Here is a 27,691-nt window from a genome sequence, read left to right as displayed (position 1 = left end):
GGGTTCGGGGATTGCCGCTGCGACTGGCACCAGCGACCTTGCAGCCACAGCTCGCAGCCGCCACCTCAACAATGGCAGAGCAGAACAAGGCCCATTCGGACTCAATGTCCCCCTCCGCCCTCGGGACGCGGTCGAAACTCTCCCGGAGGTGGGAGTTGAAGATCATCTGGACAGGTTCTTCCGCCAGGCGTTCCCAGCAGACCCTCACTGTTCGTTTGGGCCTGCCAGGTCTGCGCGGCGTCTTCCCCCACCATCTGATCCAACTCACCACCAGGTGGTGATCAGTTAACAGCTCTGCTCCTCTCTTCACCCGAGTGTCCAGAACATATGGCCGCAGGTCAAATGATACAACTACAAAGTCGATCACTGACCTGCGACCTAGGCTGTCCTGGTGCCACGTGCACCGATGGACATCCTTATGTTTGAACATGGTGTTAGTTATGGCCAAACTGCAACCCGCACAGAAGTCCAATAACTGAACACCACTCGGGTTCAGATCGGGCAGGCCGTTCCTCCCAATCACGCCCCTCCAGGTCCCGCTGTCATTGCCCACGTGAGCGTTGAAGTCCCCCAGCAGAACAATGGAGTCCCCGGTTGGGGCACGGTCCAGCACCCGTCCCAGGGACTCCAAAAAGGGTGGGTACTCTGAACTGTTGTTCGGTGCATAAGCACACACAACAGTCAGGACCCGTTCCCCGACCCGAAGGCGCAGGGAAGCAACCCTTTCGTCTACTGGGGTAAACCCCAACGTACAGGCAGAGAGTCTGGGGGCTATCAGAAAGCCCACCCCGGCCCTCCGCCTCTCACCCGGAGCAACTCCAGCAAAGGAGAGAGTCCAACCCCTCTCAAGGACTGGGGTTCCAGAGCCGGAACTATGTGTCGAGGTGAGGCCGACTATATCTCTTCCACAAGCTCCGGCTCCTTCCCCGCCAGAAAGATGACATTCCATGTCCCAAGAGCCAACTTCTGTAACCGAGGATCGGACCGCCAAGGCCCCCGCCTTGGTCTGCTGCCCAATCCACATTGCACCGAACCCTTCTGGATCCCTCTACGGGTGGTGGGCCTACAGGGGGACGAACCCATGTAGCCAGTTCGGGCTGGGCCCGGCCGGACCCCATGGGCGAAGGCCCGACCACCGCTCGCCCACGGGCCCCAACCCCAGGCCTGGCTCCAGGGCGGGGCCCCGGTAACCCAATCTGCCATGGGAAACCCTACCAGGGGCAAAATGCCCCCAACAGCATAGCTCCTAGGGTCATTAGGGCACTCAAACTCCTCCACCACGATAAGGTGACGGTTCTCGGAGGAGGTCATAGTATTGTATGTATGAGGGGTTTTTTAATGACTTTTTATGACATACTATACTATACTATGACTTTTTTTCTTTTTTTGTCATAGTATTGTATGTCAAAAAAAGTCATAGTATAGTATAGTATGTCATAAAAAGTCATTAAAAACTCATACTATAGTATGTCGTAAAATGTCATAGTATTGTATGTCAAAAACAGTCATAGTGTAGTATGTCATAAAAAGTAATTAAAAGGTCATAGTATAGTATGTCATTAAAAGTCATTAAAAAGTCATAGTATGGTATGTCCAAAAAAGTAATAGCATAGTATGTCGTAAAATGTCATAGTATAGTATGTCTTTAAAAGCAATTAAAAAGTCATAGTATAGTATGTCATAAAAAGTCATTAAAAAGTCATAGTATAGTTTGTCACAAAAAGTCATAGTATAGTATGTCATTAAAAGTAATTAAAAAGTCATAATTTAGTATGTCGTAAAATGTCATAGTACAGTATGTCAAAAAAAGTCATAGTATAGTATGTCCTAAAAAGTCATTAAAATGTCATAGTATAGTATGTCGTATGTCGGAAAAATATCATGTTATAGTATGTAAAAAAAGTCAAAGAATAGTATGTCATAAAAAGTCATTAAAAAGTCATAGGATAGTATGTCGTACATCATCATAGTATAGTATGTCATTAAAAGTAATTAAAGTGTCATAGTATAGTATGTCATATAAAGTCATTATAAAGTCATAGTGCAGTATGTTATAAAAAGTTATTGTATGGTATGTCATAAAAGTCATAGTATAATAGCAAAAATCACCTCGACAAACTAGAGTTTATTCAGATGGTAGACTTCAGAGATCAGAAAACATTCCTGGGTGTGACAATGTAGTTTAGAAAGTTCTCCAAACATGACTCAAATATTGTAGCAATTTTATTGTATCAATAAATAAAAATGAGAAATGTACAAAACTCCTGGATTCAACAAGGTCAGTTAATTACATTACATTACGGAATATTTTACAATTTCTGTGTAGTACAAAAATTACAAATATTTTACATACTTGTAGCACCATTAGGTTAATTATTGTTATACAAACAACATAATCACAGCAGTGTGTATAACGCTTTCTAGATGATTATGTCAGAAGTAGAAGAACAGCTCACACTAACACCCCTCAAATAGAACGATGGACAGCTGCTCCCGCAACAAAACTTCAGACACGCTGACTGTTCACTACCTGCCTCCAGTGAAACAAATATCTAGCATTCATTTCAGGAATTGGTGGACCAAACCAGCTGAATACTGGACTTCAGAGGACTGCAATGACATATCACACATCACATATGCTGGGTGTTTCTTCTGCAGTCTACTTTCTGCCCTGTAGTGGTCAAAAATTGCTTGATGCAGCTTTAAGGCTTAAATATACTGTCGACAAAAACAGCTTCATAGGAATGACTGCATTAAAAAACAGTTCCTTTCATTTCTAATTTCTCCCCTTTGTTCATCTGACGCTGACAGCAGGAGAGAATTAGCCAGGCAAGAACAACACCAGCAAGTAAACTGACAATCCCCACAATCACTGGCACCCACACCGGCATAGAGGAGGGACACTTGGGCAGGATGGTTGGTGCAGGAGTGGAGCTGTGGGTGGTAGTGGTGAGTGTGGAGTGTGTGGAAGGAGTGTAGACAGGAGCTTTGGTTGTGGTGGTAGGGATCACTGGTGAACTTGGTAGGCTGTTGATCTTGGTGAAGATGAAGGGATTGACCTATAGAAAACATAAAATAGGTAATTTAAGAAATAAAAAACTTTAAAAAATATGTAAAAAAAATTTTTAAGCCCAGCTATACTGAAGATTCAACAACAAAGATCCACAGTTCAACTCAGGGATTATAGGCTGATATTTCAAGTTATATGGAGACCAAAAGTGTTCAGTATTGAAAAACTAAAAAATAAAATAAATAACAGTATGACTAAAAAAGTAAAAAAAATTAAAACAGTAACATTTGGAATAATATAATACATCTGAAAAATCAGGCTCATTATAAAAAATGTCATTTCATCCTTCCATTAACTCAGTTTTATTTCACCTAAGTAATTCTTTTCAAAAGGCCATTTTTGCAAAGACTATGACTATGTTTTCAAAGCTGTAAGAACTTCCTAAATTAAGTTTAAAAAAGACCCTCTTAAAACTCTAAAGACATATGTCACCTACACAGAACATGATGTTCTACATATTTCACAAAATCAGAACCAATTTAAACCAACAATAACAAAAGCGGTTAGATTCCATCCAATGCAACACATGGAGATGCAGAAATACACACAAAAATAGGACTGTTATACAAGTAACGGCCACTTTATTAGGTACAGCTGTTCAACTGCTCATTAATGCAAATAGCTAATCAGCCAATCATGTGGCAGCAACTCAGTGCATTTAGGTATGTGGACATGGTCAAGACGACCTGCTCAAGTTCAAATTGAGCATCAGAATGAAGATGGTGATTAAGTGACTTTGAACGTGGCATGGTTGTTGGTGCCAGAAACTGCTGATCTACTGGGATTTTCACACACAACCATCTCTAGGGTTTACAGAGGATGGTCCGACAAAGAGTATGGTCCGAAAATTGCCTCGTTGATGCCAGAGGTCAGAGGAGAATGGCCAGACTGGTTCAAGATGACAGAAAGGCAACAGTAACTCAAATAACCACTTGTTACAACCAAGGTATGCAGAAGACCATCTCTGAACCAACAACATGTTGAATCTTGAAGCAGATGGGCTACAGCAGCAGAAGACCACACCAGGTGCCACTCCTGTCAGCTATAATTGGCACAGGCTTACCAAAACTGGACAATAGAAGATTGGAAAAATGTTGCCTGGTCTGATGAGTCTGGATTTCTGCTGCAACATTCAGATGGTAGGGTCAGAGTTTGGTGTAAACAACATGAAAGCATGGATCCATCCTGCCTTGTATCAACGGTTCAGGCTGCTGGTGGTGGTGTAATGGTGTGGGGGATATTTTCTGGGCACACTTTGGGCCCCTTAGCACCAACTGAGCATGGTATATTGATCTTTTAGGTGGCTAAAAACTAACAGATTGAGACAGCATTTGCTCAGCGCCAGGAAGTTATTGTAAACAAACATTGGGATTCAGTCTATAGCTCTAGTTTAGTGATTCAATAATAACTTGAGTTGTGAACAGTGTAATTTCCAGATGTCAGAAACCTGCACACATACCTCAGAGGGACAGTTGATCTTGGAGCGGTCATACGTGAAGTTGTTGTAGGTCTGCTTTCTGCCTACAGGCTCCAACTGTAAAGACAGACAGAGAAATCCTGTAACACCACCAAAAAACATTGGAAAACTTGGAAACACTGGTCAGTGTGCTGCAGGTTGGTGCATTATTGCTCCATGCTCACCATGTTATTCCACAGAGCTATGGCCATCTCAGCATGAGCTCGATCACTGATGTGGAAACAGTCCACGGAGAAGAAACTCATGTCAGGCTCACCCGTCTGGTGGAAAGATTAGGTTTTCAGCATGGGTACCTTTCATTATTTGTGTGTGGATGCTTGTTTGGATGCATTTGTATGTCTCTGTAACTCACTCCAATATGAGGGATGAAGGTGTTCTGTAAAAAGGGTTGAAGAACAACTGCAAAATCTTCTTTTCCATCATAGCGATTTCCAGAAATAAGATGCTGAATCTCAGCCTGGGATGAAAAAAGAAAAGTAAATTGGAAGAATGACAGAGACAGAAAACCTAATTTACTTATACAATATTTAAATTGTTAAAAGAGCTCTTTGGTTTTACCTGATACTCGCGATTGATTCGTTTTATCTCTTCAAGCTCTGGGGAGTTCTCCGCTGGGTTGACAACACAGGGACAGTTGGTTCTGTGAAAAACAGATTCCTGTTTATTCTCCTTTTGATAAGATGAGGAAGGGCTTAATCCCAAAACAAAGAATCAGTGCAAAGAAAATATGTATTTTTGATTTTGGGGTGAACTGTCCCTTTAATCAATAAGCTATGTCTTCACTAGATGTTAAATATTCAGGGAAAACTGCACCACTTGACGGACCAATCTTAATTTTTTGAGGCAACCTGCATCTACTGATTTATTTTTTTACCACTTGGGGGCAGCAGAGACAAGCTTTAAACACAGCGATGACATATCACCTTTTAAAGTGATACTAGTCCATACCCATTGAGTACAGCATACCATACCATGACTTAGTCATACCAAAAATTAGGAAAAAAACCCCCAAACATTCGGCCACAGGGGGAGCCACAGTCATCAGATGCATTTTGGCCATTTTTATGCATTTTTCTGTTGTTATAGCGCCACCCAGTTGCCAATTAGAGTTAAAAGTCTCCAGTCACCTTGAGGCATCCTGTTCTACATATCTACCGAGTTTAGTAAAAGTCGATATGGCGGTTAGGCCTAGATAAGAAGTTAGCTCTCTAGTGCCCCCATTTTGTTTGATGGGGTCAATAATGGAGGGGTCCCCTCAGATTATGTGTATTCATATGCCTACAAAGTTGCGTGGTGATCGGTGAAACCCTTGAGATGTTATACACCTTTATGTGATGAGCCACACCCTCCGTTCATTGCCTTACAGAAGCTCAGTTTTGGTAAGTTTTCCAACTTTTGCCAAGAGGGAACTTTAGATATTGGTCCCTAGATTATGTTCACCGAGTTTCATGCAGATCAGTCAAACTTCTTAGGAAGAGATCGATTTTAAGTGTTTTTCAAAAAATTCAAAATGGCAGAAAATCTGTATAACCAGAAGTTATGAGATCTTGAGGCACATTTGTTCCTCATGAGGAGAGGCATCTCTGTGCAAAGTTTCATGTCTCTACGACATACGGGGCATGAGATATGCCCATTCAAAGTTTGCAATTTCAGTCGGTTGCTATAGCGCCCCCTTTTGCCAATTGATGTAATATTGCTTCATTCGTCATGTTTCTGTCCACCTGACAAATGTAAACCCAATATTCACTCTCCTTTTAGCTCTGTTTTGGTCTCCACCAAGTCTTTTGATAAATAATAAATATAATAATAAATATAATAAATATCTGTCTCTTTAGCTGCTAAATGCTCCACTGTGTTCACCTGCTAGTTGCTAATTCTGTCTGTCTGCTGTTTGATGATGAAACAAAGAGAAAAACTGGCAAAACAAACCTCTGCAGGAGGGAACAGCCAAGAGTGTTCCTCTTAATCGATCTCAGTGGATCTATCTGCAAGATCGTCACAACGTTAACCAGCAGCCTCGGTACCTAAAGATACAGAGAGAAGAAGAAGAAGAAAGCATGACACACTTGTGTTCACGAGGACAACAGATGACAATAGCTTACAATGTTTAATATCTCACCTCTCTGTGCAACATGTCCAAACTGAGCATTAGATTGTGACTGTAGTTCTTGGGTGACAGATTGTTCTGCGGAGATACGTAAAACATGGTTTTTAATCTAGTTCTCAACATGCAGAAGTGTGTGGTAAGTTAAGAACAACACATGAATTTTATGGAACACTTACTTGGTCTAAGCAGTAATTGCACAGATCATTTACTCCAACGAATACTGTCACGAGTTTCCAGTCCTTTTCAAAATTCACCTCCTGTGTAACACATGCAGAACATGAGCATAAGGAGGCAGAAGCTATCAGAGCCATTTGATAAGTTATTTATTTTTGGGGAAGTCTTACCTTGTGTTCTCTCATGGCCTTGATGAGAGTTCGGACCTGTGCTGGTATCTCGCTGTGCCAGAACAAATACAGCAAACAGGCGTTAGAGAGATGACAATGGGATGCTCAAAAGTTTTACCCACGTGGAGGAAGTAGAAGAATATGCACATACGAGGTCTTAGCTCCAGGTACAGCCATGTTGAAGGCCTTTTGTCTGGAGCCCTGGCCCCTGGAGAAGCCCTTTAAGGTGGGGTTAAACCTCTTCAAGATGTCTGAGGAGATAAAGAGGAAAAAGGTTTGAGTACCAGCTGAGAGTTAGTGCACTGCTGGTTCCCATCACTCCAGCAGCTGGGTAAGAAGGTATGCATGACTAAGAAACAGCAAACATTGAGCCTCATTGAAGAAAAGTTTTGAATTCTCGTCTTATCGGACTCTTCGTAGTCGGACTCCCCAAACCTTCTTAACTGCGCAAGCTTGTTTTAACTTAATGACTGCTACCTGAACATAAGCCGGTGCACATTTGTGTGGTGGAACCCTGGCAAATCAGTGCCCCCATATTGCCTCATAAGGCTGCATGTTCCACTCATCAATTGGCAGCCAAAATCAGCAAATTCATAAGTGTTAGAAGTTGTATTAGAGGGGCGCCCACTACCTCGTGTGGTAAAGCAGGTGCCCCATGTAACCCACTTGCCCCATGTAGGTTTGATTCTATCCCATGGCCCTTTGCTGCATGTCATCCACTCTCTCTCTGCCCCTTTTACACTATATCTGTCCTATCAAATAAAGGACAGAAGCCCCCAAAAATCTTTAAAAAAAAAACCCAAAAAACTTGTATTAGAGCCACCTGGTGTCAAAAGTGGATCACAAGTGGACAGCTTCAGGTCTGTCTGTTTACACCTGGTATTAGAATGCGTCTTTGCGTGCATCTCGTCTGATCAGATCTGATTTCTTTGCTCTAGGTGCAAAGAACCTCATACAACATTTCCGTTTGCCGTTTGTCATGCTATACACACACTTATGCACCGGTCACTAGGAGTCTGCTGCTGTAGAAGTGTGAGAAGACAGTTGGTAAGAGTCCCCCCTCACACATACTACAATAAGAGGCCTAACTGTTAGCATCACACCGCTAACATTACCTAACAGTTATTAACAGGTTTAACAACAAAGTCAAGCTGTTGTTGGTGTGATTTTGTTGGGACACTTTGACAGCTGTTAGCAGATATTGGACTGATTGGACTGACCGTTGGAGGTGTTGCCTCTAACCTGTGTAACGGCAGCAACAGAGACTTCGCTTATCTGGTGGAGAGTTGGATAAGCAATGTCAGCTGAGTGGACGGTCCTTCAGTATGGCCTCTCTGCTGACAGAATGTAGCCACAGGTGGCCCAGACCACCTTAAAATGTAGTCCAAGGAATTGGAACTTAATACACATCGAGGACGTACACGGTGCATTCACACCTTGAAAGGAAATGGCCACTATAGAATGAAAATGCAGACAGTACTTACTGACCCTCATGCCGACAAGAAGTCCAGTGTAGTTTTTTAATCCACAAAACTCGTTCGGGGTATCAGAGGATAACAGCTAGCCAGGATAACAGCTACACTTGAAATGCACAGAACCCACATTTTAAAAATGTAATAAAACTCCACTAATGCATTTGAAAAACGTCAGAGCGTCTCTTCCATCATAATCCAAGTGCCCTGAAGCCGCAGCATGCAAAATTGACTTGAAAAGACGTAATTTACTCCACTTTTATAGCATCATTTCTGGACTTCTTGTCGGCATGAGGGTCAGTAAGTACCATTTGTATTTTCATTCTAAAGTGGCCATTTCCTTTAATTAAAGCTGTCCACTTGTGATCCAATTATCCAAGATGCATGTTAATACCAGGTGCAAACTGAACCTCTGAAGACCCCAAACACAACAAGAAAATTCTATACATGAGGACATTGGTGAATAAATCACTTGTGTGCACCACTTAAGAACAAATCTGTTTGTGTGAGTGGTTCATGCATAAAGTCCGTCATTCTGAAACTGCCCCACATTAAGGTTAAAAATGCACTGAAGCATCACAGCTGAGAGATTGTTATTCCGGATACAGTGACTCACAGAAACTAGTGGTATAAACTCACTTGGTAGTGTTGTGACCTTATCCAGAGTGCTATCCCCTCCAATGCTGCAAGAAAAACCCCACAAACATTAGCTCAGTTTATTAAATGTGCTGCTTACAGTAATATACTATAAACCTCAGTAACATCTCATACCTCCATGATACTCCTTTATACTCTGTTTGGAGGCTGAGCAGGTTCTTTGCCTTGGCGCCAGTGCCTGCCTGTGAACACAGGGACACATATGAGGCAGCAGAAAACACTGTGAAAATGAAAATAACATCCTGAAGACGACAATGAGACACAGACAAAGATAAGTCTTACATTAAAGACATAACACCGCAACATAAAAGGGATGATCATCACTGGTGTGAGCTATAAGGCTGATAACGAATTGATTAGAGAGTTCATAGTTCACTAAATAGCTGATATCAACAGGTTCACAGTTGGTTAAATGTTTCCAGTCAACACACATATACACATATCATATCATGTACACACCAATAACCTGTCATGTACTCTTTGTCTTTTACTATTACATTTGTACATTATGTCTCCCTCCTTCTACTTACAAACTGGTTATCATTGTGTTATGACACTAACCGTTGAGGAGTCTCCCAGTGCCGCCACCACCTTGATGTCTGCTGGTCTCAGCTTATGAACTACACATAAAAGACACAGAAGAGATTCATCCTGCTGACATCAAGACAAACAATAAACATCATCCCAAAACAATGTAATAATAAGCACTTAACCAGCTCCTATATACAGCAACTGGAGAACTTTTCTTTTGTCTTTTTCCCTCGGTTTAAAACAGCTATGTGTATACAGGGTGTCCCACCTTCTTAAACATCAAATTCAAGGACCTTTCAATGACTTTCAAGGCCATCACATTCAAGGACCCAACACAGCATAGTTTGAGACACAGATCAAGGTTAATTACTGTCCTCAACACTGAGAACTTATATAATAAGAAGTAGTAGTCTTTATGGAAGCTTGCAGGGGCATGAATGTATGAAAAGAATGTGTTCCCAATTGTGCTGTGTTACAGTGATTCAAGGACTTTCATATGACATCGATCGTACATCTGTCCACCCTGGAAGAGGGATCCCTCCTCAGTTGCTCCTCCTGAGGTTTCTACCATTTTTTCCTGTTAAAGGTCTTTTTTTGGAGGAGTTTTTCCTCATCCGCTGTGAGGGTCCAAGGATAGAGGGATGTCGTATGCTGTAAAGCCCTCTGAGGCAAATTGTGATTTGTGATATTGGGCTTTATAATTAAAATTTTATTGAATTATATTGAATTTCAATGGAACATGTCTATTGATGTTTATTTTAGAAAAACCTTCAAGGCCTTGATGTTTTCCACTTAAATACATAACTTTTAAGGATTACAGTTGCATGTGATTAAAGCATCTGTTATATTATTTTTGATGCCATGAGTTTTTGTTTGTCGCACACTGAGACAATCCAGATGACATTGGGTGCATGTCATTTCAGCCCTTTCTCTCTCAGCGTTGTTGGTGATGTGCATAGCTGTGTGCTACATGTGTCTTTGTTTCAGGTATCATATAAAAGAGGACATGAGATGTCACGCTGACTGTCTGCTGATAACGCAGAGATGTCTCACCTGAAGTTGGCATGGTGTCAGACGGAGCAACGTCCACACAGGAGAAGTCACTTCCCCAATTCTGGTGGGGACAAAAAAACATCAAAAGGAAATGTCAATGTGTAAAATGACTTGAGGAAAGAGTATGTGCATAAAGAGTAATTTATTTTTTGTGTATGATTATTTTGTTTCCCTCTTTGGCGCTCACTGCCTTGATGTTTTTGCTCTTTAATTCAGTATATATTATTCAAATTGTGTGTTTAGTGCTGTGATATCATCTTATTGGGTCTTTTTGATGGTATATTCAGAGTTTAATGCTGCAACTGATTGTCGTTTTTCTTTACTATAATCATTAGTATATAGAAAGTCACAAAATAGAGAAGAATGCCCATAATAAGTCCCCATAAGTATTTTGTGTAACCACAAATCCACAATCCAAAGCTGTACAAACGTATAATGATATAAAACAGAAAAGAAAGCGCAAATCTTCAGATTTAAAAACTGGAACTGGAGAATGACATTTTGTGCTTGTTAGATGACTTAAAAATGATTAATACATTATAAATAAACGGATGATTTATGTGCTATTAATTACTCAAGAAACTGTTTCAACAACAACAAATGTACAAAAAGTCACTTATCAGCCTCTTACATAGAAATTAAATGCTTACTTTGATAGGTCCAGGTGTTGGAGAGGGACCAGCATATATGTAGTTGCTGTTGTTAAAGGTCCGGATGTAAGGGGACGTCTGTAGACAAAGAAAAGACCTTACATTATATGGTGGCCTCGAAATATAGCAAATTGATGTTCACTAAAACACAGTATATACTTTTAATAACAGAAGCTTTGGAAACCACCACTGGGTTAACAACAACACAGTCACAAGCATTTATAGCACTGAGTCTGTTTAAACAGAATTTCCCACCTTGGTCGGACATTTCAGGTCAGGGTTTGCATTAAAGTCCTGCACAGTAGTCTTATTGCCCAGAGGTTCCAGCTGAGGAAACAAGAATCAGTACTTTTAATATAAAATATACTGCAACATTTATCATGATGATCATATCAAAAACATTTAGCATGTTTGTATTCTAACATTGTAGTGTTGTGCTTCTACTCTGTCACCAGCAGCTGGTTTCAGTTGAACTTTCTGTTGCTACTGGCAACCACTACTGGCAGAGTTTCGTGGCAGTTTAACTGACATGGTTACGTCCACCATTTTGTAATATCTGTGAAAAGGCTGTTTATAACAACTGTCTTTTATCTGCACCCCAAGTGCCCCCTTGATTACAGCTGTTTTGTGATTACTTAATTTAGTTTTTCTGCAATCGGTTTATTGATAACCCAGCCAGCCATTATACTCGAGAAAAATATAAAAGAAAGAACGGTCATGATGTCAGTTACAGTGTTCGAGGAGCCAGACTTTGGCGTCAATTCTATTGGAGTCAATGGGACGGGCGCTGCAAATCACACTTTAACAATTTTCCTTGATTATACTAGCTCCCGGAAGCTGTCATATTGTTAATATTGTAGCTAGCGGTAAGCGTTAATTTACTGAGTATGCAGCTATTCTATATTTCACTCTTTACTGTTATGTTTAGTACTGCTAGATATTACTGTGTTGTACTTCTTATGCTTAATCTTTTATAATTGATACTTCGTCGTAATGGTAAATGGACCTGCATTTGTATAGCACCTTTCTAGTCATCTAGTGACCACTCAAAGCACTTTTTACACTACAAGTCACGTTCACCCATTCACACACACATTCATACACCGGTGGCCACTTGCTACTCAGTTTTAACACACTCACAAACCGATGGAACAGCCATCGGGAGCAATTTGGGGTTCAGTATCTTGCTCAGGGATACTTTGACACGCAGCCTGGAGGAGCCTGGGATCGAACCGCTGATCTTTCGATTGGTGGACGACCCACTCTACCTCTGAGCCACAGTCGTGTGAGGACTAATTAATTGTGCATTGATACAGTAAGACCACATCCATTCAATTTGGTTTTAATAACATCAAACAACAGCTTTTGGCTTATGTGAAGTATCCATGTTTGTTTGATATTCAGGCACTTCTGAATTCCCAGTCGCAATGACTTGGAAGTCGACCTCAATGCTACTTACAAGTTAGAAACCCCTGATTGCAATTACTCCAATATGACATGAACATTAATCTTTTTGCGCATCAAGTTTTTCTTTATACAAGACCTGTTCTTTTTCACAATACCTATACCTAACTCTTGTTAAGGGTGTCTTAGATTTTTTCTTTTAGTAATCACTATCATTGACTTTGCTGTCCAAAAACCTTCTTGTTAGTTAGATTCTTACCATGTTGTTCCAGATGGAGCGAGCCATCAGCGTCTGGGCCTTCTGGCTGAGATGGAAGCAGTCAGCACTGAAGAAGGAGCGATCAGGACGGCCATCCTGTGGGAAAGGGATGATAAATGAATTAATGTTAAGGACTACTGACAATTTTTTTGATCAGTCAGAGCAGGCAAATATTGGACTGTACTCAGTAGGAGTTTGGCTTATTTAGTATGGTGCAGACTACAAAATAGTATGTTTTAGAAGAAAAATTAAAAGAGAGAAAAGGAAGACAGTATGACAATGTGGCAACTACTACAAAACATCTGACTGAGAACCCAGGGACACCTCTGTGGTAGCACACTTGCAATCACAGGATAGCCACGCCCTAAAGCATAACCTGCTTTACCATCTATTTCACTCTAAACTCCAGACTCCATAATTTAGAAAATGAACATGATGCTGTATTGAAGAAGACTTGAAACTTGTGATTGAGACAATGAACTCATTAGGAAAATGTTTACTAAGGCAATAGATTAAGACGAGAAGTACAGTGATTTTTCCACAGGCTTCTATACAATCGGACTACTTTTTACAACCAATGGAGTCGCCTCCTGCTGGCCATTAGAAGGAATGCAGGTTCAAGGTACTTGGATGTTTGCTTCACTTTTCAGACTGAGAGATAACTCCTTGATCTCAAGACAGAGCTAGGCTCGCCACCTCCCGCTTTCAGTCTTTGTGCTAAGCTAAGCTAAGCTAAGCTAAGCTAAGTGATGACCGGCTGTGGTTTTAAATTTACTGTATTAACATTAGAATAGTGTCAATCTTCTCATTTCACTTCCTCCAAGAAAGCAAATAAGTGTATTTCCCAAAATGTCAAACAATTCCTTATGGTCTAAATCTGGATTCTGGTGCAAAACCTGTGGTTATATATTGGACTAAGTGACTGATGAACTCCCATACAGTCTGTGTGGTTCACACGTGAAAGTCAGAGCTGTGTTACTAACCGGCAGTCTGGGGAAGTTAATATCTCTGAAGAAAGGCTGGATGACCACAGTGAAGTCTGGGCGAGTGTCGTACTGGCTTGACTCCACAAGCTCATGCAGTAAACTCTTAAAGAAAGAAAGAGAAGGTATCAGTGACTGAAGATGGACTGGACTGTTAAACCGTCACAGTGTGTTTTTTTGGTGGTGGTGTCTTCCTACCTGATAGCTCCTATTGATCTCCTCCACCTTTTGCAGAGCTTTAGAGTTGGGCTTTGGCAAGATAACACAAGGACACAGAATCCTGGCAAGGGAGGAATAAGAAGATGTTACACAACTGTTCATGATTTATTAGATTTTTAAAATGCCAGTGAGAACTTGAAAAGGCAGACACTCACTTTACCAGCCATGTCGGGCATTTAAGTGAAGCGTTGAAGTGCATTTCTCTTAGTGGGGTGATATGGAGAGGCTCTATTAAGTTCACCAGAGCACGAGGCACCTGGCAGAGACGAGTTCAGTCAATGCTCATAAACAATCAACCAGACCAACATATATCTGAAAATGCAGCTGGACGTGTTATAGTTTACCTCTTTGTGCAGATAATCCAGGCTGTCACGAATATTACGAATATAATTCTCTTTAGAGTAAAACAGCTGTAAATGAAAGAGAGATATTTTTAGGTTGTGTCTTTTTGGTGCCTCCAAGAAATGATTTATGAAGTATCACTCCATATCAGTACTTACAGAGTTATAGCAGTGGTCACAGATGTCATTTCCACCAATAAAAATGGTGATCATCTTCCAGTCTGACTCAAAATTGATTCTCTGTACAAGAAAGAAGAATGTAAGAGATCTTTGTAGTATTTAATAGTGTTAAGAGGGAGAGTTTTTTATGATGGCAAATTCAAAAATAACAAAGATTAAATATCAGTGGATAAACTTACAGAGTCATTCTTCATCCTTGCTACCAGGGTTCGCACCTGTGATGGTATGTCCCTTAAAACACAGACAAAATCAAATGTAAAATATTCTGATATTTAAAAGAACATTTATTTTAAGACACTCTAAGGGGGGGATCACACAGAAATGAGACGCTAGAAACGCGGACGCTTCAAAGACGCTTGAAACACTGGAAGCGCTTATTCAATGCGCGCTAGCTACTGGCGTCTGATGCTCTAAAAGGTTGAAAATATTTTAACTTTTCAGCGTCTACGCGCATCTAGAAACGCGCATCTAGAAATGCACGTCTAAAAAGAAGTGTCTACAAAACGTGCGTCTAAAAAGACGCCGAAAAAACGCCCGTTTGAAAAGACGTTTGAACGCCGGTCAGATGCGCTGTATCATAGGAAAACAACTGTTTTACTGGCGTCACGCTTTTAGCGTTTCATCTCTGTGTGATCGCCCCCTTATCTGAATTCTACTTCCTTTCAGATTCTGGCTTTTTATAGTAAATAATTCTCAAGGAGCTGTTTCATCACAGATTTCAGTCTTGACAACTGCAGAGATTCCTGCCATCTCTTGAATATAATGGAATTACGAAACTCCACCCACTAACTGTTTCACTGTGCAGAAGGAAGTGTGCATCTACTCGATCTCAGAGGAAAAGACTAAAGGTCGTCGCCTTCATCACTAGTATTATGCGTTTTAAGCTAAGCTGTTTTATTTCATACTTTTCATGCATTAAATTGTGCCTTTGCCAGCGTTAAAAACAGGGTCCTAAAGTATCAAATTAGACCATTGAAAAGAAAATTCAGGGGAACATGCACCTCAGCTTCACCGCACAACCTGAACACCAGTGAAAAAAAAAGTTCAGTAAAAAAGTTTTTTTCACCAGCACCCATGTGACAACGCAGGGTGTAAACATTAATGGCGTCCTCCTCAACTGAGCTGCAATGTTAGCTAGCTCAGTGGTGCTAGGTGAGCTAGCAGTAGATGCACAATTCATTTTGTCAGTTGATGTGGTTAGTGGGTGTTGTTTGGGAGAGAGAAATTAGTTCCTACATGAAACTATTCACAACAAGTGCTGTAAATCAACTTGAGTACCCATGTCATGATCTCTGGAAAGAGACATTGATGTTGAGTTTTTCAAATGTAGTTTTTTGGTGCTTTGAGCACCATAAGCTGAGTGCCATGTAGTTCCACTGGTCGAGAGAAGGCAGACATCTCTACGACTGATATCTCCAACACTCAGCAACTCACATCAAAAATCTCGACTGATAAACAGCACTACAGGTAAGAGGGAAAATATGTATATTTGACTTTGGGGTGAAATATATATGTATATATATATATATATATATATATATATATATATATATATATATATATATATATATATATTTAAAAGATACTTCTTCTTTTAGGTTATAGCAAATGTTTATATTTAAAAAGCACTTGTAAAGTTTCATGTAGGAACTAATAAACAACAATGGAAATCAAGGTTTTAATGTATTTTTTTAATCATAAAATCATTTCCCTAAGCTGTGTTTATTACTGCAAGAGAGATGTGTTTATAAATTAAATTATACATCAAATAGGTTTGTGTGAGACCGCTAACACCTTTGACGCTCGTCTGAGTTTAAATCAGCTTAATTATTACAACATAAACTGGTATTCTTTGATTTAAAAAAAAACTGCTGATGCTGCTGAAAAGGCCTCTGACTGAACTCACTTGCTCTTCGCTCCAGCGACAGCCTGGTTAAGAAAAGCCTGAGGAGTGTTCTGCTTGCCCATTCCTTCAGAGTAGCCCACCAGGTGTTGATTAAAATGTTTTAATATGTCTGTTATAACAAAGAAAATAATAATATAAAGAAAAGATGTCAGTGTTAACAGTGGCTCATCCCTGAGCAACAAAAAATGACGTTAACATGTTGTTTTTTAACCAGATGGAGGTCATTAAGAAGACTCACTGGGCAGCGTGGTGACAGTTGTGAGGTTTTCATCTCCACCAATACTGCAAAACAAACAAACAAACATAATACATAGTTAAATTTATAACTTGTAAATTACTTTTCAACTAAATTAACGGACATAGCAACATTTAATGTCAACACTAAAAGAGATATAACATAAGCATGATGTTGCAATGTTGTCAGATAGTTATGCTGAAGTCTTGACTCACCTCCAGGATAAACCTCTGTACTGTCTCAGGACGTCCAGGACGTTGCTCGGGTTGGATGCGATACCGTTCCCTGCCTGACAGATACAACAGGACGGTGTTTTAAGGGAAACACTACAGATAAATAGGGTAAAACTTTTAACTGCTAAATATCACCATGAAACGTCCCCAGTTAATACTAAGATTACAATACTTATTTTCTGTATCACAAGCTTTCTGAAATTTTTATGTTTAAATATGCAAATTATTCACGATTCACAGAGCAGAAATCTGAACTAAAATAAAAACCTTAATGTGTATTTTGGACTCCGCTGTTGTTTACTCATCTTTCCAATTCTCTAATATAATTACATAATAAATTTCCACCAGGGCCTTGATATCTCTGGACTGTTCACACACTCATGCCAACTGTTATGTCATAAAGTCTCACTATTTTCATTATTGATTAATACACAAATGATCTTTTCAATTAATCAAACGCATCTTAATAAATCTAACAATTTGAAGCAGCATCTGGTCGGGTTCACAAATTAATATCAGGTCACTCAGTGTTCATGCAGATCATATTTATATCACAGATCCATCTGTTGTAATCTTGCAACACTATCTACTGATGTCTGACACTTTTTATCTGTATATACAGCTATATATTTATCTAACTCTAAATTATTTTATAACTGACCTTTACCTCTTGGGAGCAATTATATCTAACATATAGTTGTAATCTTGCAACACTATCCAGTGTTATACTGTTCATTGTACACTGCATATTAATACAGCTATATATTTATCTAACTCTAAATTATTTTATAACTGACCTTTACCTCTTGGGAGCAATTATATCTAACATATAGTTAGTCATTGTCCAAGAACAATCCTTCATGTTACTGTACAGGATGTAACATTACTGATCATTAATCTGGGTCCCTAGTGTCCAGTGTTATACTGTTCATTGTACACTGCATATTTATTATATTTCAGGGTTAATTATTATGGTCCTACTGCTAGGATCCATTCTCAGCTTTTATTTTATATATATCTAATTCTATTTGATGCTTTAGATTATATGGCTTATGTTTTGTTATAACCTTCCTATCTACTTAAATGACTGATAAAATGACTCACTGTCAGAGAGTCTCCCACAGCAGCCACCACTTTGATGTCTGCAGGTCTGAGTTCATGGACTGAGGAAATAAAGAAGACCAGTTAGAACAGTAAAGGCTGTTAACATAATGAATCAGACAGCAAAGGACACTCAGAGAAAATAAACAGTAATATAATAATTATAATACATGTGATCATAATGATTTGGCAACAAGACTAACTGCAACTAATGCCATTTTATTCTTGGATTTTTTTTTCTATTTCTATTTTCTTATAATTTCTCCATGTCTATATACAGTATAAGAGCAACTGTAACATCTTCCAGTTTCCAGTTTCTTTCCAGTTTTAAACACGGTTCCCAAATATTTCCATTGAAAAGATTTCAAAACGTTTCCATGACTTTTTAAGACCATTCACAATGTATGAAACAAACAGAACTGTATAGGATAATTTACTCTCAACGTTAATTACTGTATTAAAATTAATCAGGAACCTTTTTCAATTTTTAATAGTTGGTGGTTATGTTCATATTCAATTCCAATTCTTCAGACTACAGGCACAGTTTGGCACTGACTTTCAAGCATGAAGAAACTAATTATATTATCACTATAAACTATTTCTGGGTGCTTGTCCAAAACCAATGCAGCAATATAAGAATGTAGGCATACGCATTATAAGCTTTGAAAGTGGATGTGGAGGGTTATCTACAGACGATTACTGTAACAATCAATTTCATTACACACAATACAGTTCCATGGCTTTTCCAAAACTTTCAATGATATTTTCTAATTCCATAGCTTTTCCAGGCCTTGAAAATGAGATGAAATTCCATAACTCTTCCAGGTTTTCCATGACCGTGGGAACCCTGAATAAATCTGCCCTGACTGTTTAATCTAAGTCCCCATAAAAGCATGTTTGACATTACACCCTGCCATGTAAGTGTGAACCATCTTACCTGAGGTGGGTGTGGAGGGTGAGGGGCTGACGTCCTCGCAGGGCATCTCTGTGCCTGTAAACTGACCCGACACACACAGCAAATCCACTGTCAGAACTACACAGGAGGCGTACAGCACTGCCACAACCTCCATTTGGGCTCAGTGCCGCATGATACTCACTGGTTGAAGGAGAGGAGAGGCATCACTGTGGTGATTTGAAGGAGAGTTTCCCTCCGTCCTCAGGAATGGTCGGTCCTTTGGGGAGGGAGGAAGACAGCCGGAGAGAGGAGGAGGAGGAGGAGGAGGAGGAAAAGAGGTGGTTTGAGATAGGAGAAGTGTAGAATATGAGTTTTGCACACTGAAACCTATTTTCCAGTACAGTGAGTCTGATGCTGCATTTTTAAAATGCTGATTTAGCTGCATGTGTGTGAGCTTGCAGCACAGTTACTCACCTCAGTTGGACACGGCAGTGTGATGATGTTTCCATTGTCTTCTGTGTCATCTTGGTCGCTTGTGGGCTGCAGCTGAGAGACAGAAAAGTCATTGTGGACATGTTTGTGACAGAGGGAACAATGACTCTGTATGTCTGTGCGTGTGTATGAGCAGTGGTGGAATGTAACTAAGTACATTTCCTCACATGCTGTACTTTAGTACAAATTTAAGGTACTTTTTAATTCAGCTTTATACTTCTACTCTACCACAACTCAGAAGCAAATGTTGTACTTTCACTTCACGACATTTTTCTGACAGCTTTAGTTACTTCAAGATTACAATTCTTCAGACCCTTCCTATCCACTGAAACCAAGGATCTCAAGATGTATTGATTTTGAATGTTTGTGACAAACTAAGGGATGAAGCGTTCCTTTGTGGGTTGAGAAAATTCTCCTTCATCTTAAGTTAAACAAACAATCAAAAAGTGACGGTACAAACACATGATGATCTCATAGAATATGATGCACTGCTGTAGATTTAACTACCCAACAGTGTATAAAGGAGTTAAAGTTAGCACAGCCTTGAAGGGAAACTTTGGTATCTTCAACCTGGACCCTATTTTCACATGTTTTTGTGTCTAAGTGACAACAATTTTTAAAACTGGTCCAGTATTCAGACAGATGCTGCAGCCGCAGCAGTGATACAGGCTGCAATGTTTCCACACATGGCATGTTCACACTATCAATATATGTCCATTAAACAAGCTTATTTTTGCCACTGACAGGCTCAGATTTTTATAAGTGTCTTTCAACATTACAGAAAGGACCCTACAGAGAAATGAAACATTCTTCCTCAACTTTTATGGCTCTGGGGTCTCATTTATAAAACAATACGTAGGATCTACACTAAAAATTATCATATGGACAAAAGCCAAAAATGGTGTGCACCAAGAATATTCAACAATATCTCCAAAATGTTTGTGAACCTGGGTCAAAGTTTCTCCCATCAACTTTCTTCACAACTGATCACAACTTTTGCTTGGGAAGTGGTGTACGCCTCTTTTGGGCATCGTTTTGTGCCAACACAGTGTTTATAAATGAGACCCCTGGTTTGTTTGTATGTGTGTGTAAGTCTTGTTCAAGAAGTCTCATTTGAAACTTTGAGCAAAATCAACTCTTCCTGCTACTCCTCTCTCCAACTCTCACTAACATTTTTACCGTTGTTTTTCCTGCAACAAGTCACCTTTTGCGAGATTTCAGAGCGAGACTTCTCCTTGAGCAAGACTTAGCTAAGCACAATAACAAACAAACCAGTGAAAGGTAAGGAAAACCACTTAATTTCTCTGAAGGGTCCTTTCTGTCTGTCGTCAGACACTTACGATTACAATCTGACCTGTCAGTGGCAAAAACAAGAACTAATGTAAATTGACGATGCACAATGGCCCATATAGGGATTACACTGCACCCTGTTTCACTGGTGTGTCTCTTTCAATACTTGACCAATTTCAAAAATTTTTGTCTCTGTTAGTCACTCAGACACAGAAACATGTGAAAGTAGGTTCCAGGTTGAAAAATACTCAAGTTTCCCTTTAAACACCTACAGCAGTATAATGCAACATACAATTAATAGACTAACATTAATCCGAAAATATTATGTTCAATAATAAAAAACTGACGAGGAATATTTTACTGGCGAGTACTTTTACTTTTTATGCTTAAAGTATAATTTGTTGTGAGGTTTGAATGCCGGACTTTTAATAATGAGTATTTTCACAATGTGCTCTTAGCAGTTTTACTTAATTAAAGGATCTGAATACTTCTTCCATCACTGTGTGTATGTTTGTCTGTATGAGAAAGGAAGAGCAGACGATTAAACTGCTTTAGGCCTCACCAGGTTCGTCCACATCTGCACCATCAGTTTATCAGTTTGCTGTGATGCTTGTGACTCAGACAGAGGCTTCCCACTCTGTTCAAAAAACAACATACACAACATCATACTGAACGTTAGACACAGAAAGTACATCTTCAGTAAGATAACCAGGACTCTGTATCTGTTACTGTCACAAACTGTTACTTTTGTTACAAAAAGTCATGATGTAGAAAAAGCTGGACGAGATTCTCAGATTATTTTCCTTATATGACACAGTGAGCTCCATGACACGAAGGAGTTGTTCGTACAAAAGGTACTGAGCTGGTAACCGTCTTTTTGTTTTGTTTGAACAGGTGATGTTTGTGGGTCTTGTTTTAACTTTAGTTTTGATTAGTCGACATGGTAGTTGTTGTAAGTTAATAGGAAGTTAATTTTGTAATATTTATTGCTTTGATGCAGTTGCATTTTTCTAAATTGTGTTTTGGTTTTTTTTGTATCAATTTACTGAGCTTTTAAACAATGAATGGTGTTAACAGCCTGATTGCCACGGTGTTATGTTGTTTTCTTTTCCCGTAGTTTTTCTAGGTTGTAACATAAATCAATAATAACAAAAAATAGTAGCTCATAAAAAAAGAGGGAAACCTGTCCTCTATATGGAAAATATAACTGTTAGACTGCCATTAAAAACAGACATATTTCTAACTAAATGGGCACCTGTTATTTCCTAACTTTTTAAATGACATGATTTACTGGACTTTTTGTCCTCTTATTTAGAAACCATCAATATTAATTTACAGTATACTTTTTGGAATGGTGTGGACCAAAGATGCTCAACCCTACAGACTCTTTTGCAAGACATTTATCCATGAGCTGTATCTGTGAACATACTGACTGCACGATAAGACTGAATTGAACTTGTTGAAAATAAAAAGAAGTTAAAACAAAATGGTGCAAGTGAACTCACAGAGGCAGATGAAAGGTCTGTGATCATAGGAGTGTCCTGCACGATGACGGCGAAGTCATCTCTGTCACTGTACCAGTGTCTCTCTACCATGAGTTTATCCAAAGACTCCTGGTCAGTGAAAAGGAGTTGAGAAGAAAATTTCACAGCAGTTAAACCATCAAATGGTCTGAATTAAGCTGTTAGATAATCTGATATGAAGGATGGACAAACCTGCAGAGCATGACTCAGCATGGCTCTCTGAAGTCTGGCCTCTCCGTCACTGTTTGTCTCCATGCATCGACACATCCTGTCAGTACAACAGAATCAATTGTTAATTAATATGTATATTACAATTCAGAGAGAATTAAAGGTGCCGTTGTAAATATGAGCTCACTTGTGGTGGAAACTGTCGCTCTCTTCATCCCACAGTGCAACACTGACGATGGTCCGCTTCAGCTGCAACACAATGATGAGAAACAAAAAGTCAAATATACTAATGTTGGCAGTAAAAGCAACTTAATAAAAGATACTGTATATAATCTGAAACATACCTGAGAGTGCAGCAGCTGCAGAGCATCATTTACCTCTTCAACCACGCCTTTGATAACAGACTCAACCTGCACACAAACACAGTCAGATGCCTCAGTAATCTTTTCATTAATCTCGTCAATCATATTTTTTCTTACTATTATCAGTTTATTATCAGGTAATAGGAGACAAAATAGCAGCTATGAGGAAGCATTTCTTTCATCAAATATTTTGCTGCCTCCGCACAGTCTCACTTAGTACTGAACCAGATTCAAAAATTGTTGTCTCCATCAGTCACATGAGAAATTAGGGCCCAGGTTGAAAAGTACCAAAGTTGGCCTGTAACAATAGTTTAGTAACATTACCTGCTGCTGCTCACAGGCACAGAGCTGATCCACCTGAACAAAAAGAAGGACCAGCTTCCAGTCTCTCTCCACGTCAATGACCTGTAGGAGTAAAGAATAACATCAACCACTGTAAAGCTGCTATGGTACTCTTTTAATATTTCTGACCCTTATAATTATCCTTTAAGATGGGAGTGCAGACACTGGAGGACCCACCTGATTGTTTTGAAGGTGGAGGGACAGTTCCTTTGCCTGCTCCACCAGTGAGCTACAAGCCAACGACAAAACAATAAATCATTGAAAGCAGATAGAGTTGTTGGTACGATACTTCTCATGTGTTGTAAAGTGCTGTCTGTACCTGTGTTGAACAAACTGAGGAGCATACAGGTTTGTTTCATCTGAGAGAGGACTGATGAGCGCAGGGTTGAACAGGGTCAGCAGCTCTGATGGAGAGACGTTAACGCAAGTTTGTAGGTGAAACCACTAATCAGGTAGTCAAATGACGGAAAATGTATCTGTAATAGTTATAATATTTGATTAATCATTTTGAGGATTTTTTTTTTTTTTTTTACCTCTATTACAGTGATACTCAATTTTTGGCCCATGGGCCAAATCTGGCCTGCGATATAGTGCCAGATGGTCCCCTTCAACCATTTTCTAATTTAAAATGAAAATAAACTGATTCACATTGGGAAGAGCTTGTTGATAAAGAAAAAGTGCCAGAGGAAGATGTCCCGGGCCTCCCGACAGAGGTCCGGGCTAAGCATACACCTGACCTGCTGCTCTGGCCCCTGGCCTCCTGTCATCTAGCAAAAGTGGCCCCCAGGCAAAGTAAGTTGAGTATCTCTGGTTTATTATAGCAACAATAGAACAACTCTGGTAATCTAATGTTCACACCAAACATGATTCAAATTTTTGTGTCACATTACTCGTGTGAGTTTGAAAGCTAGAATATTTTGCGTTGACTCGCGTCATACACACATGAAATCTCTAAATCAATGAATGAACTTCCTCCAGTATGTCCTCAGCATCATATGTCCCCAGAGGATCTCAATCCTGACTGGCTATCGCCGTGCAAATTGGTTGCTGAAATCAGGTTTTTAAACTCTTGAGAAGTGTATGATGCAAAAAGGAGCTACTCGCTTCTTTCGTGACGCTTAATTTGTGCGTTTCGCTTAATTCACATCACGTACATAGCACCACATGAATTTTGTGTCTAATCCCGTCTTTACATTGACTTGACACCTAATTCACTCACACGAATTGTTTTATTCATGCCCAGTAATGTAAAAAGTAATGACAATAAAATAAATTAAATATCTTCATTCTAATAAATCAGATTAAAACATTGCAGTGTTTCAAAATGGTTGCAAATCCTGGACTGACATTTTATTCAGAGGAAAAGTTAAATCACACTTTGGTCAACAACTGTGAGCTTTATTGTCAGTCACTCTTTTATCTGCATGAAGTACAGAACTTTTTATTTCATTAATCTCTTTAGCAAAGATAACAGACACAGGCCTGGTGTGTGGCGAGTGTTGGGGTTCATTGTTTCAAATTATCGCGTTCGGTGTAGATATCAGTGTAGTAAAGATACCGCACAGTAGTGTAATAGAAGATCATATCAACCTCTTCAGATGAATTACGCTGTTTATTCAAACTGTTAGCCAATAATAGTTAATAAAAGTTCAATTCTGATTTAGCAGCAGTTACTGGACCTTTCCCAACAAGGCTGTGTGAAAGCAGCAGAAACAAATAAGAGTGCAGTGATTAACTTAAAGGAGTTAAATAATTATTTAAGGAACATTCGGCAACAAAATAAAACTGTCTTACCTCTGAGTCTTGATACCACCGTGGACAACTCAGTGCTGTACGAAAAGAAATAACCACAGTACGATCATGTCTTTATGCTGCTGACTTTTAGACCTCATGGTGCAAACATCACCTCATGGTTGAAACTAAACTGTAACTTGTGCTCACCTGTGTGCGTGAAGTCCAATGGAGGAAAGCACGGCTACATCTGAGGGCGTAACGCTGTTAACTAGAGAAAAAATAATCATATGTATTGAATCTCAGCACTGAGATAGAGAAATATATGTTGCAAATCAGAAATGAAATATTTTGCACTAGAGTTATGAGGGTGGATATAAAAAAAGGGCTGATAATTTGTTTGCGATATTTAGTTAGTGTATAAATGCATCAGTGGTGGAAGACGTATTCAGATCCTTTACTTTAGTAAAAGTAACAATGCTACACTATAAAAATACTCTATTACAAGTAAAAGGCCTGCATTCATGGTTTAGCTGCAGTAAAAGTATGCAAGTATTAGTTGTACTGCATCAAGCATGAAAAGTAAAAATAAACATTTTTGCCTTTTTTAAAAGATTATTTTTATGGCTTTTGCCTATACATTGTAATGTAGTATAATGCACATAGTTTTGTATTTTTACACACGGCTTTATTTTTCATTTGTTACATAACATGTAGATGTAATTCCATCCATTGCAACAGTTGGGAAAATCAACTGGACCAAAGCCTTTAACAGAAGTCAGGGTCTGATAATCTGACTTACCATTTGAAGGGGGCGACTGAGAGGGGAACAGCTGAGTGCAGGGCAGCCCAGTTACTGAAATCAGGAAAAGTAAACAATTAGGAACACACATGCAATATAGTGGATCGAATATCATTTTTAACAACTGAACAGCCGTGCAGAGTATTTAAATGTGGCTGCTGAGCACACTGGGTAACTTTTGTTCCTACAACTTGACCTTCAAACACATCAAAGCGTGTCTCCACATTATGCTCGTGGTAGTGATTCTACATTCAACTGTGCTCAGCTCAAAAGTGTTCAAACCCACTCCTCTTAAGAGGCACATATATATATTACACTGAGATATTGATATGCTACATCAGCGAATTAAATGTCATTAAAAGGTCACCTGTCATTTTTTACAGCTACTCTTTCCTCATCATTTCAAAAAATGTAGTGAAATTCAGAACCATCAAATCCAGCTTCATTCCCCAAAAATTGTCCTTTACAATGCATGATTTATAATGTTCAGATCCTCTATAGCAGTTTCAAACAGTGATTATCAGTTTCTCCTGTCAGATTTTTAAAAACTGCAGCATTAACAAGACATCAGCATTAAATTAGGCAAACGGTGGAAACCTGTCGTCCATGTGAGCCCCAGGACTGTGAGCAGAAATAGCTGTGGAAGCTTCATCTCTCTGATCTTTAATGATTCTGTCCTCATGGATCTTTTCTGCAGCCTTCTCCTCTCTCTGTTGGTCAGCCGTCTTCCAGTGTCATTATCAGTTATACCTGGTCAGAATAACTGATAATGAGGATCATAAATATGCAGAGGGGGGAGGGACTGGCCTGCTTGTCCAAAGGACGAGGCCATAAGGTTTTACAATGATACTGATAATGAAAGTTTTATTCTAATAATGAGTGAGAGTGAACTCCAGGGTGTTAATGGGATTCTATTTCTGGACTATAGAAAGGCCATACAGGCTAATTTTCATCTGCAATAAATGACATGTTTCAGCTAAAGAGCCATCATCAGTGTGACAAAACATGACACGGTATGAAAATTTCATACCCGATTATGGTGACCAAAATGATATTATCACTGTCGCCCATATCCCTGGAAGAGGTTGCTGAGGTAGTCAAAATGATCCCGAGCAGCAAGGCGCCAGGTGTGGATGAGATTCGCCCTGAGATGCTGAAGGCTCTGGATGCTTTGGGGCTATCTTGGCTGACACACCTTTTCAGTGTCAGGTGCAGTGCCTGTGGAGTGGCAGACTGGGGTGGTGGTTCCCTTTTCAAAAAAGGAAGGTGTGATCCAACTTTCTGGGTATCACACTGCTCAGCCTCCCGGGTAAAGTTTACTTCAGGGTGCTTAAAAGAAAGCTCTGACCGATTGTCGAACCTTGGATTCAGGAGAAGTAATGCGGATTCCATCCTGGCCATTGAACAGTGGACCAGCTCTTTACTCTTGCGAAGCAGCTTGAGGGGTCATGGAAGTTTGCCCATCCAGTCTACATGTGTTTTGTGGACATGGAGAAGGCTTACGACCGCATCCCTCTGGGGTCTTGTGGGGGGTACTGTGGGACTACGGGGTACTGGGCTCGCTGCTACGAGCAAACAGGTCCCTATATGTCCAAAGTGAGAGCTGTGTCCACATACACAGTCAAACATGTTCTCAGTGGGCGTTGGCCTCCGCCAGGGTTGTCCCATGTCACTGATCATGTTTGTGATATTCATGGACAGGATCTCGAGGGGCAACAAGGGGGGGGGTCCTGTTTGAGAGCCTCAGAATTGCATCTCTGCTGTTTGCAGATGATGTGGTTCTGTTGGCTTTTCCAGACCATGACCTCCAGCAGGCACTGGGGCGGTTTGTAGCCAAGTTTGAAGCAGTCGGGATGAGAGTCAG

At 39.8% G+C, this 27,691-nt stretch overlaps 1 protein-coding gene across 1 annotated transcript; it reads right to left on the bottom strand.

Moving 5' to 3' along the window:
* Positions 1–2,205: 2,205 nt before the first annotated feature.
* Positions 2,206–26,526, bottom strand: LOC125897513 (phospholipase B1, membrane-associated-like). The gene is made up of 42 exons (XM_049590892.1): positions 26,425–26,526; positions 25,828–25,881; positions 25,236–25,296; positions 25,089–25,123; positions 23,614–23,698; positions 23,472–23,523; positions 23,277–23,357; positions 22,935–23,000; positions 22,778–22,839; positions 22,615–22,690; positions 22,405–22,512; positions 21,462–21,536; positions 19,592–19,663; positions 19,320–19,394; positions 19,160–19,220; positions 18,226–18,284; positions 17,104–17,177; positions 16,892–16,935; positions 16,654–16,762; positions 14,927–14,978; positions 14,727–14,807; positions 14,571–14,636; positions 14,382–14,482; positions 14,206–14,287; positions 14,008–14,112; positions 13,025–13,120; positions 11,617–11,688; positions 11,362–11,439; positions 10,712–10,772; positions 9,689–9,747; positions 9,242–9,309; positions 9,110–9,153; positions 7,150–7,249; positions 6,999–7,050; positions 6,831–6,911; positions 6,667–6,732; positions 6,477–6,571; positions 5,106–5,187; positions 4,900–5,004; positions 4,712–4,807; positions 4,530–4,604; positions 2,206–3,059 (listed from the first exon to the last, which is right to left on the bottom strand). Exons 1-42 carry the CDS (start codon positions 26,507–26,509, stop codon positions 2,754–2,756), a joined length of 3,357 nt encoding a protein of 1,118 aa, XP_049446849.1. The 5' UTR covers positions 26,510–26,526; the 3' UTR covers positions 2,206–2,753.
* Positions 26,527–27,691: the final 1,165 nt, after the last annotated feature.

Source organism: Epinephelus fuscoguttatus, linkage group LG11 (genome assembly GCF_011397635.1).
Source record: "Epinephelus fuscoguttatus linkage group LG11, E.fuscoguttatus.final_Chr_v1".
NCBI lineage: Eukaryota > Metazoa > Chordata > Actinopteri > Perciformes > Serranidae > Epinephelus > Epinephelus fuscoguttatus.
This window is presented reverse-complemented; position numbering and strand designations above follow the sequence as displayed.

Excerpts from the sequence above, each read along its gene's own strand:
- LOC125897513 (XM_049590892.1), bottom strand. The coding sequence starts at position 26,509 with ATGAGGACAGAATCATTAAAGATCAGAGAGATGAAGCTTCCACAGCTA. Across the intron at positions 23,524-23,613 it reads CCTCAGTTTGTTCAACACAG|CTCACTGGTGGAGCAGGCAA; the intron begins GTACAGACAGCA and ends GTTGGCTTGTAG. Across the intron at positions 14,288-14,381 it reads TGCCCGACATGGCTGGTAAA|GATTCTGTGTCCTTGTGTTA; the intron begins GTGAGTGTCTGC and ends CTCCCTTGCCAG.